This window comes from Phalacrocorax aristotelis, chromosome W (assembly GCF_949628215.1).
Source record: "Phalacrocorax aristotelis chromosome W, bGulAri2.1, whole genome shotgun sequence".
NCBI classification, from domain to species: Eukaryota; Metazoa; Chordata; class Aves; order Suliformes; family Phalacrocoracidae; genus Phalacrocorax; species Phalacrocorax aristotelis.
This window is the reverse complement of record NC_134310.1, coordinates 7,569,358-7,580,664: the sequence shown is the minus strand read 5'-3', so window position 1 is coordinate 7,580,664 and position 11,307 is coordinate 7,569,358. Positions and strand designations below refer to the sequence as shown.

General features: G+C 47.0%; 1 protein-coding gene across 2 annotated transcripts in view; it reads left to right on the top strand.

Moving 5' to 3' along the window:
• Positions 1 to 2,633: 2,633 nt before the first annotated feature.
• MLLT1 (MLLT1 super elongation complex subunit) overlaps positions 2,634 to 11,307 on the top strand; it is a 28,289-nt gene continuing 19,615 nt past the window's right edge. The window contains exons 1-3 of one of the 2 annotated variants that reach the window (XM_075077641.1): positions 2,634 to 2,843; positions 5,956 to 6,136; positions 8,896 to 8,978. In XM_075077641.1, coding sequence (XP_074933742.1) covers positions 2,832 to 2,843; positions 5,956 to 6,136; positions 8,896 to 8,978 — 276 coding nt within the window. In that variant the 5' untranslated portion in view covers positions 2,634 to 2,831. The remainder of the gene's footprint in view (positions 2,844 to 5,955; positions 6,137 to 8,895; positions 8,979 to 11,307) is intronic. The other variant, XM_075077640.1, reaches the window with a different exon arrangement.

The following is an 11,307-nucleotide window of genomic DNA, read 5'->3' as shown; positions in this document are numbered from 1 at the left end:
TGTGCCGGACTGCCCGCCTGAGATGCTGTGGAAGCTGAGGCGCCCGGCTCGGGGTTTCCGTCCCTGACCTGGAATCGGATCCCACCCCAGGCCACAGAGCAGCGGACAGCTGGAGGAGGAACTTGTGTCCAAACAGCAGAAATAAATACAGGTGTGCTGAAGCAGGAGGGCAGTCCAGGTCCCCCACTGGGAGAGCATGGAAACCACCGCTAACACCAGGCTGGGCAAAAATAAAGGCACAGAAAAAGTGTCATTAATGGGAATTAAAATAAAAAGCAAGTTCTAATGATGTTTCAGAGAAAGTCACAGCCAATTTTTCAGGAAAGGGAAAAGTCCAGGGTCTTGTGTGTCTGTGCAAGATCTCTCGCACAAGGAGGAAATTCAACAGAGCAAGAGCGGAATCAAACTTGGGAAAGATGGAGACATTTCCAGAAAAGATTCAGGACTGGAAGCATGTAACTACCAAGGGCTGTGATGAGGCTGGGAGTGAATAGCTATGATCGGGAGACAGAAAATAAAAGATTTAGACCTAAGAGTCACGTGCATGGGAATAATGTCCACAATTAAAGAAAGATATCAATGAGAACTCCCAGAGAAAGAGGCCCTGTCTCAAAGGAGAAGAAAAGAGACTGTCCAAGCAGATATCTCTTGGGACTGCATCAGACAGAAACACAGAAAATTAAAACTGGGGCACTTAAAAGAATCCAAATCAGGCTCTTTTTTTGTTGTTGTTGTTGTCGTTGTTAACTCAAGCGATTAAGCATTTTGCTTTACTAATATCCTCTATCAGGTTGATGAGGTAAACTGGCTCTTTAGAATGATTTGGGAACCGATTAATCCTTGCCTGTGGCTATCAGTTAGCAGCACACACAGCGTTATTGGCTAACACGTATTTTCCTGCTGCCTTGCAGAGATCAACAAATTATTTCAAACAAGAAACTTGCACGCAGAAAAAAAAAAAAATCTGCCTTGCATCTAAAAGAAAATTTGCTCAGAAACAGTCACAAATCGCACTTGTAGCGACGGTCCTGCGTTAATTTAAGGCTCACAAAATCGAGCGCAATAACTTGTCACTTAGAGCTCTAAGAAAAGGTAAACAAAACCCACTTTTCAGATGCAAATGTCACGCTCAGAGTCAGCAGCGGTGCTGAGAAAACCGCGTTTGCAGGGCGGGCGGCTTTTAATGATGCCTCCGCCACAGCCAGCAGCTCCTTTCTCAGCCAGGACAGTGACCTCCGGGCTCGTCACCCAGCTGAGCCTGCGGCTGATAACCACCGCTTCACCGAAGGAATCCCGGAATCCCGGGCTTCATTTGCATTGCAAATACAGACTGCAGACCAGAAAACGAGATATTGTTTCCCCCGCCGCGACCACCCCGCTCCCCCGGCCGGCCCCAGGCCCGGCGCGGCCGCCGGAGAAGGGGCCGCAAGGCGGGCAGGCCCGGGGAGCGGCGGCGGGGAGCGAGGGGGAGGCGGGAAGGAGAGAGGAACCGCGGGAGGATGGGGGGGGGCGTGAGGGACAAAGGGGAGAAATGAGAGAAACCGAGGGAGAAATGAGGGAGAGCGAGGGGAGAATGGGGGAGGCCGAGGGGGAAAATGAGAGAAAAATGAGAGAAACGGAAGGGACAAATTGAAAGTGAGAGAAAATGTGGGAGACTGAGGAGGAAATGAGGGAGGCCGAGGGGAGCCGAGAGGAAACGGAGAGCAAAGGAAAAATGAGGAAGACTGAGGGAGAACAAGGGAGAATGAAGGAGAGCAAGGGGAAACAAGGGAGAACAGGAGAAAATGAAACTGAAGAGTAATTAAGGATAAAAAGAGAAAAGTGGGGGAGGCATTGAGGGACAATGAAGGACCGCCAGGGAAAAAATGAGACCAAGGGAAAAACGAGAAGGAAGGAGGCTGAGGGAGAACAAGGAGAACCGAGGGCGAACGGTGCCGCCGGCTTCCTCCCCAGCCAAAGCTCAGCCCTGCCCAGCCATTCTGGACTGCCCTGTCCGCTGTACTGGGAGACGTGGTTTTCCTTGTTCTCAGCTCATTTGTGTAGGAAATTAATAACCGGAGTGAGATTCGCTGCCGCCAGCGGCGGGGAAGCGCGGGCCGAGGGAGGGAAAAGGGGCGGGTTAGCGCGGCCGGGCGCCCAAGGCCCGAGCGCTTGGTGCCGCTGGGTGGCCGTCCTGTGCCGTCCCGGGAGGGGCCAGGGACAGGACCGGGAAAAGCACCCGAGAACGGGGCGCAGGCCCCGAGCCTGGCCACGCCGCAGAAGAGGAGCGGAGCGCCGCGCCCGCCGCGGGGGAAGGGGAGCGGGGCCTCGCCGCCTCCCCCGCTCCTTCCCACCACCCGCTTGACCCAGCGCGGGCTCCACCCCTATCCCCGCCCCCTTAGCAGCCCGCCAGCCGCCGACTGGGCGCGAAGGCTGCCCATCAGGCGTAGGCGGGGAAAGCTGGCAGCGCCCTGGCGGAAGCCCCGCCTCCAGGCGTGAGGCGACGTAGCTATTGGCGGCGGGCGGGTGCCTCTCTGGTGGCGTCGGTTTCCGGTTCCGCGGGGCGGGCGCCGGGGGGGGTGGCGGGGTTGGTGCCTGTGAGTGACACACAATGAGGCGAGCGGCGGCGGCGGGGCCGTGAGGGGCCGCGACCGAGGAGGCGGCGGCGGCAGCGGCCGAGGCGCCGGGGAGGGGGGTGGGGGGGACCGGAGAGCGGCTGCGCTAGTAGAGTGGGGGAAGAGAGGGGGAGAAGAGACACCCCCCTCCCTCCCCCGCCGACCGGCCAGCGAAACCGCCGCGGCGGGAGCGAGCGAGCGAGCGAGCGAGCGGGGCCCGCGGCGCTGCGCCCAGCCATGGACAATCAGGTGAGGGGAGCGGCGGCGCCGGCCCCGCCGCGCTGCGCTGCTGGGGGGTGGGGCCCTTCGGCGCCGCCCCCCCACCCCCCGGGAGCGGGGCATGCCTTCGTGCGTTTGGGGGGGTGGGCCTGGGTACCCCAGCACCGGGGGATGGGGGGCTGCACCGGGCGGGCCCCCACCCGCCCTAAAGGAGGGGGGGTTTGATCCCCCTGGTGGCGTTGGGGGGTATCCCCCCCTTTTGAGGAGGCACACCTCCTCCCTACACCCCGGGTTTTTTTTGGGGGGGTGGGGTGCTCAGCCCTCGCCCCTCCCGGGCGGCCGCGCTGCAGCCTCGCCCGCGGCGGGGGGTGGCAGCAGCATTTCCCGCAAATTCCTGCCTGGGCTTATTTACGGGGAGGGCGGGGTGGTGCCGGCGTTGGTCCCGTCCCCCCCCGCAACCAGCCGCGGTGCCAAGGGTTAACGGCACCGAGAGAGTTCTCGCCGCTGCGGGGGGGCGGCCGTTAGCGCCGGGCCGCTATGGTGCTGCGGCAGGCGGGGATGGATGCTGGAAGTTTACCTGAGGTGATCCGGAGCAGGCTGGCTCGGGCCTTTTGTGTGCGAGAGCGTGCGGGCTGCTAACAGGTTACCTATGAGGCTCCGGAGGTGAGCCCCGCTATCCTCTGAATAACCACCCGGAGGAGAGCGAATGGAAACTGGTTACGGCTTTCAGGCAATTAGCACATCAAACAAAAAAAACCAGAGCAGCCTTCAGAATGTTTATTGAGAAGTTGAGAAGCAGTCTCCTTTGTATTACGACAAATTGTTTGAATAGGATCCTGATTTCCCTTTGTTGAGAGACACCCTTGGAAGAACACCCCTCCATTTTCAGCGGAACAACTTTGGATGTTTGTTATGTTGGAAGATCTTATTTTCAAATGTGTTTCAACTTCGGGCTTAATTCATAGCGATTGTTAATTGGACCGATATGTGAGGAGTATAGCAAGCACAACTTTCATTCTCAGTTAAACAGTTCTTTTTTACGTTTAATTTTGTTCTCTTCCACATAGTCCCATCTGTTTCTCAGCTAAAATTTCTCAGCCGTTTCAGCTAGAAAGGCAAATTCTGTAGACTGACAGTCATTTGCACTTCTCTGGAGAGGAGTAGTAACTGGCAACAGTAGCACAATTTAAAGGGTAATTATGGAATCGATAACGTGAAGCTGCTGAACAGACTGGATCCGCTGATGTGAACGGTTGCGTGAACGCTGTGGGAAGTATCCCAGATAAAGCAGGCCCACAAGCATTCTCCTCTGTGTGTTTGGGAGTTAGGCAGACTGCCTCCACGTAATGCTCTTCCACCGCAGGATTGATTGTTGCACTTTGAGTGGAACGCACCTTGCCTTTTCTCTTATTCCTCAATACGCTATGAAAGAACATATAGCCGTCTACCTTCATTTTTAGTGCAGGAATGAGATGGAGCCAGTGTAGATAAGCCCTAAACCGCAGAACAGGGAAAAAAAAATGGCCTGCCAAGAGAACTTGCAGAGGAAGGTAACCTACAGAAATAGCGTAGTAAAGCAGATGAAACAATTAATTAGATGAGTTTGTCCCTGAGTTGTAGAATTGATGTCTGGATGGCAGCTGAAGGTATTTTGCTATAAAGATAACTGTCTGGAAGAGTGTGTTAAGGCTTATAGTTGAAATTAGAACAGGACTGCGATTTGGGAGGTCGAGCTTTGAAGCCTGGTACTCTGTAGACCTCCCATGTGATCTTTTTACAAAGAAAAGAATACTGAGATCGGGTGACTTACGCTTTTTCAGAAGGTATTAACCACGCTCTGAAAATCTCTTTCCCATAAAATGTCAGGTTAGAGATGCAAAATATTTTTTGAGCGTTAATCATGGTCTTAGTCCTTGTTGCAGTTCCTCAGGGGGAAAATGAGGATAATACTTTTCCTAAACATTTTTCTAGAGCTTGGGAAGCTCGCTCTTCCTATATTCATTGTCTAACATCATGCCCTGCATTTGGGTCTGTGTCCACCTGTAATACAGGTGATGGCAAATAATGTTGCCTCTCCCAATGTTAACTGAGAACTGCCAGAAGGAATGAGACGCTTATTTTCAAGCCTTAGGTGAAGGCAAGGACTAAAAACCCCCTTTTTTATAAGCTTCTGGTCGCTGAAGCTGGATTTTGTTGGGTTTAGTTTGGGATGGCTGTGCTGCTGCTCTGGTTTGTACAGTGCATATGCACAAAATTAGGAGGTAGTTGGATACCTTAAGTGTTAATTCCTGTCTCTACAAATCTTGCCCTAAGATTTGCTCGCTTTAACTTGTGTCTGAGTCACGTTTGCCTTTCCTCTGTTATATCTCTTTAATTCATTTGCTTTCTTCTGATTGGGAAGTCTGCAATAATATTTGGTTCTTTACAATTACATTAATCTGGTTTTTAAGACATTTAATGGGATTTTTGTGATCTGGGTGAGACACTGAATATACCTTCCCCATTATCCTGTGGTTAAAGCAGGAATCAGGAGTGCAAATCTGAATTGGGTCACTTTAATGTTGGACATTGTGCAGGTGTGTTATATGTTAGGCTTGGTCTCTGAAAGTGTGTTTATAACATATATTCAAAAGAATACAAGGAATATCATAGCCGAATGCGAGAAGCTTCGTAGCTGTATTCTAATGGATTACATATTCCAGAGAATCTCATAAACCACCAATTCATGATCTAATTTTTCCAGATTTAAGATTGGTTTTCTGTCAGTGCCATGAATCCTGTAAGCTGTGAACATCAAGTTCTGTCTCTGATGCTTTCTAGAAATAAAGATTCCTCAATTAGGACTTTGCTGACAATTTAGTTGATAAGTGAGGCAGATAAACCCATCCCTCTTCTAAAGCTGTTTTCTCTGCGATGCTAATATTAGGAAGAAAATAAGTATGAAATGGTACTAGGAGCTATTTTTATGATACCTTTTCTGTTGGTAGTACTGTAGTTTTCAGAATTAGTCTAACCTCTCTGTGGAGGCTGTTGTATTCCCCCCCTGCGGTGATCTAGCATATTCTGTCTGTGGGGCTCAGCGTTATGCATAACGTGTAAGCTGTTTCATTTTGCTTATAGTCTTGTCTCTATCCTAAAACAGTGCACGGTTCAAGTAAAACTGGAGCTGGGGCACCGAGCCCAACTGCGGAAAAAGCCCACCACCGAAGGGTTTACTCATGACTGGATGGTGTTTGTCCGCGGTCCGGAGCAGTGTGACATCCAGCATTTTGTGGAAAGGGTGGTCTTTCGGCTACATGAGAGCTTCCCAAAACCCAAGCGAGGTGAGTGTATTTTTGAAGATGCATTATTAGGTCTTCTCTGTATGAAAGAGCATTGTGCAAGTCAAGGTTGTCTTGGACTGTCACTTCTCTGTGAAATATCTCCTTAAAGAGAAGCAAAATGGACATTGTGTGTGCTTCAGCTTTAACCTTTACTGGCTTTGTTTGAGGAAGGTCAGGGAAAATGGGACCCTTCTTCTGACAAAAGGGCTGGAGGTGAGATGCTTTCTCCTCTTATTTAAGCATTAGTACATGCGGGTTCTCAAGACACTTAGTGACAGCAGAAGATAATTTATGTTACGAAGTGGGAGAGATGTGTTGGGGAATATTAACAAATCAAACCCAAGCTGGAGGCATGCAGTTGGTGAGAGATGGTCAAATACTGGGCTTGTATACATACTGGAGTATGTTGGCTTTTACATAGGCCATTTAAGTAGCCATCAGGATTCGTGCGGTTTCTAGTCTCACATGCAAATTCGGGTAGCATTTACGCAGGCAGAAATCAGCCAAAGGGACAGCGGCCTCTTTGCCACTGGCTGTATGTTCCAGCCGCACATTTGTGTGCAAGTGCTGTGCAGTCAGCAAGGTTGGGGAGAGCATACAGATTGTGGTGTTATTTTCTGCTGGATCTGTTCATTGCTCTTTCTGACTGTGCGGCAACATGAACCTTATTCTTGGCACGGGGCAGCAGGAATGCATGGTTTAGGTGGAGGAGCAGGAATTGCCCTTTTCAGCAGCAGCATGGACTTAGATCTGCTTAAGGTTGTGTAACTGCGTCTGCAGCCTTATTGTTATGTAGTGCTACAAGGAAAGCTGGCTGCCTAAGAGTAATTACGCTGTCAATTAATTCCTAATGTGCATTCTTTGAAATATTTATTTGGAAGATTGCTGGTCACACAGGATGTCCTGGGATTACCTGCTGCATTGGTAATTTGTGACGGTCCACAGTGGAAAGTAACTCAAAGGTGTTCGCCTTGTAAGCATGTGAATCTAGTCTGTATGTTAATAATATCTCCTTCAAACCGATGTAGTAAAACTGATGTATGATAAGCAAGTGCAGTTCTGAGCTGAAAGCTAATTTATAGAATAAAAGTTAAAATCTGCTGTGCTACAATTCTTGTCATCTGGTGTAATTACTTTATTACAAACAACTGTGTTGGGATGGTGCATGGTCTTTGCTCAGTCAGTTGCCATATCCTCTACCTTGAAAGAGATGTGTTTTTCCAGTCTCCAGGTTTTGCATGCTTTCTTAAGCTTGCTCATAATGCCAGCTTGATTTTGACCAAAGCGTGTCTGGGTTGTACCTAAACGGTATGACAGATGCCTACTATTTCTAGATTTGTTTGAAGGGTTTCTTCAGGCGGTTTGCTCTTACTTGGAGCAAAATCTACTGGTGAAGGTAGGCTTGTGCTGCCAGCAGATTGCTTGTGTGGTAATTTTAATTTGCCAGAATAGAGCGGCAAAGGAACAAAGGCTGCTTGGCAGATAGTCTTAAGATTCCTGCTGCCATATGGGCACTGTTCTCTGGTTTGGGGCTTTTTCCCCCTAAATGATAGGGTTCTTACATGAAATTTAAGTTAAAGCAAGTCTAGATATTTTTATTATTTTTAGATGTGCTCTTCTTCCGCAGCTGAATCCGAGTCCTGCTTTCTAGCACCGTAATGATGGTAGAAGCGCTTAGAGCTGGGGATAATATATCTACATTAAAGGAAGATAATTTGTGTGCTTTTGAGGTAGTTTCCTAATCATATTAATTACTTGGAATTCTTTAGAGAAAGTAAAAAGATTTGTGCTGAATTCCTCTAATTACTTAATTGACTTTATTTACATATATTGTAGTGCATAAATTATATGCAAGTGCATCCGGTTCCTGAAAGGGAGAATATCTGTGTTGGTCTCTTTTTTTCTTCTGGCAGCTGTTATGTGTAGCTCTGTCGTGGCCAAATAAATGACCCTAGAATCCTTGGAGTCGGCTGTCGCCGACTGAAATGCAGCGGTAGGTGACAGGAAGGCTTCAGTAGCATGAAGGCGCAACAGGTAGTGGGATGGGGGAACTGAGGCAGGAAGCACGTAGATTAATTCTTTAGAAGCGATTAACTTTTGTAATCGATGTTTCTGCAGTGGGCAGCGCTGTGACCTTAGTGGCAAACTGTTTAACCTTTCTCCGTTTCCTTGTGTGTGAGATAAATAGCAGTGCTTACCTGCCCTTCAGGTTAGGAGGTTTGGATGAAACAGTTTGTAGTGTGGCTGTTATGTAATTATGAAGGTTGAGCATTGCAGGAGAGCATTTCAAGGGTAAAAACAATCTGCTTGCACTGTATAGTGTTTTGATTAATAAATATTGGCATGAAAGTACATTTTACCTTTCCGTACTCTTCAAATTCCCACCTTCTGGGTCTTTCTTTTATTGCAGGACAGCTCTAACTGGCGGTTTGCATTGTTGTGGAACAGCACAGAACTGTAATTGTATCTCGCTGCAAAAGAGGGGGGAAGAATCTCACGGAGGCTCTGGCATGAAGTGTTTTATGTTTCCTTTCCATGGGAGGAGCTAAGAACAGATTTTCATGTTCTTAACTAAGCCCATGACCACCATCTTATTTTGGGTTTTTGTGTTTTGGTTTGTTTTTTTTTTTTCCACAAAGGTCAGGATTTTAAATGTGCCCTGAGTTTGTCAGAGGCCCATTTCTCATCCTGCAACTCGTTTTGGGCTCAGATTAAGTTGCATTGTATTCAAAGTTAACATTTGTCTGTTCTCTTTTCAGTGTGCAAGGAGCCCCCTTACAAAGTGGAGGAGTCTGGCTACGCAGGCTTCATTATGCCCATTGAAGTATACTTCAAAAATAAGGTAGAATCTGATTTCTGGTCTTCTAATTGTTTTGAGCTGTGCCAGAGCCTGAAACTGCCTGACAGAAAGACTCTAAATTATGTGACTGTTTTATGTGTGTGTTTTTTATTAGTCTAATAAATAGAATTTAACTGGGAGTTGGAAGTTCCTGCCAGACTTCAAAAGAAAGCTTTTGGCAGAAATGGAATTGTATAGAAAGGTAATATCAGGACAATGTGATGGTCCTAGAGATTGTGAACCGAGATTGTACCGCTTGTAACAAGCTTCCCTAGCTTGGATAATATTACAGCAGTTTAAAGTACTTTGTGCAAATAGGGAAGTAAATAAACAAAGCACTAATTTGTAAATACTGTGTTGACTGGTAATATATTAAAAAAATCAAATTTTTATTTGCAATCTTATTAAATTAACTGTACAGGTATAAAATTTGTATAGGCCCAAGACAGAGATTTGCATAGATAGGACAGATATTTACAGCTGTGTTAAAAATATTGTCGTTCTGATTCTGTACTCTTCCGAAAAGAAAACACTAAATATTTTAAATCTTAAGATGCACTGCCAACAAATATATGAAAGTTAAAATTTGGGATTTATTGCTTGCTTTCAGTCTTACCACAGAGGTCACATGCTACGTGACTTCAAGAAGGTTATGAAAATAGGCATTTGGGCATTTGTGTTCATGTTAACTCAGCTTCAGTTAAATTTTGTTGAACATGAATACTGAATCTTTCTGGTTTTGATTACTAAATTAAAAAAAAGTGCTGTGTATTATCCGTAAGAGGGAATCCAGGTAAACTAAAATTTGACCAGTAAGCCACGTCATGATAATGTACGCTCGCACCCCTACCCCCCTCAGCCCTCCAGGCCCAAGTCATCAGCCCAGGTTTTGCAGACAGCAGACACGTGTAACAACGTCCTTCTATTTCGCTTCCTAGTGTCCTTTCCATTGTGCCTCCCGCAAACGTACCCGTCTGTCGTTTCCTTCTCACCCCAGCCTAGCACGTTGTACTCGCCCGGCGGTGGCATTTGTGAATAATTAACGTTTTAGTTTGGGTTTTTTGGCCTACCACATTGCTGTTACCCTGCTTTATGAGTCCGAGTAATAAGCCAGCTAATGAGACTGAACCACAAGAAGACTCGTCTTCTCAACCTGGGAGTGTTTTGCCTGTGACTTTCTTTTGGGTGGGTGGGGTAAGCCAGAGGGGTGCAAAGAGAGATGGCGGTTAGAGGGCAGGGGATGAAAGTTGTTGATAGAAGCAGCTTTTTTGGCAAACACTGAAAATTACAACTTGAAGGCAGAAAAAAAACCCTCAGAAGCTTAAAAGTAGTTTGACTTCTGGTGGCTTTTCTGAGGTTTTGGGTGGAAACCAGGAAACACTTCATCTGGACTGCATGCTGGCCTAATTCATGTTCAAAATCTACCTTTCCATTCCTGACCCAAAAAATGTCCATTTCTCTGTGCTGATTTCTTGTGAGGGGAATTGCGAATGACTGCAGTGGGTGAGCTGTGTTTTGTCTCTACTCTTACCTTTTATTCTTCCTTCCTTTCTTCATCCAGTCTTTTCTTACACTTGCCTTTTCCCTGCACACCTCCGGTGGCTTTCTCTTTCACAAGTCCTCAGATCTTTCCCTCTCATTTCTGCCTCTCCTATTTCTTTTTGTAGGTGCTCTTGTTTGCAGTGACCGCCGTCTGCGTTGGTACGCTTGCTTTCTCGCTGTCCCTTATATTAGTTTGCTCCTACAGAACATGGAACTGGCAGTTTTTCTGAATATAACTTGGTTTCACACCCACCGGGTCATCACTTCTCATTGTTTCTATAAACATGTGACTACATGGTTGTTCCTTCTAGCGTTAGGGGTAGGACGGGTTTTATAAATAAGGGAAATAGGTGGTCTCTTCTTAGTGGAAACAATGGAAGTGGCAGTTAATTCAGGAGAAGGCGGTTTGTTTTTGGTGTGTTGGTCTTCAGAAAGATGAAAAATAAATAGGGAAACAGGTTTAGTTGCAGATTTGTTTTCAGAACTACAGATCTTCAAAATACTGATCGTTACCCTCTTTTTCAGATGCATGCATTATGGAGACCTTTTTTCTCACTTTTAAGCCGATTCATGAATCGGTTAATTAAGGAATTTCAGACAGCACCTCCTGTTATTAAACGGAGGCAAGCAGTGGTTGAGGGAAAGCATGATAGCTTCCGTTCTCCAGCACGTCGTCTGAAGAGAGCAGTATTCCCAGGTTCAGCCATGAACTTGAAATACATGAGCAATACTGGAGTTGTTTGAAATTTGCTTTTACTGCTTAAAAGTAATTTTTCCATCCTTATGTTAG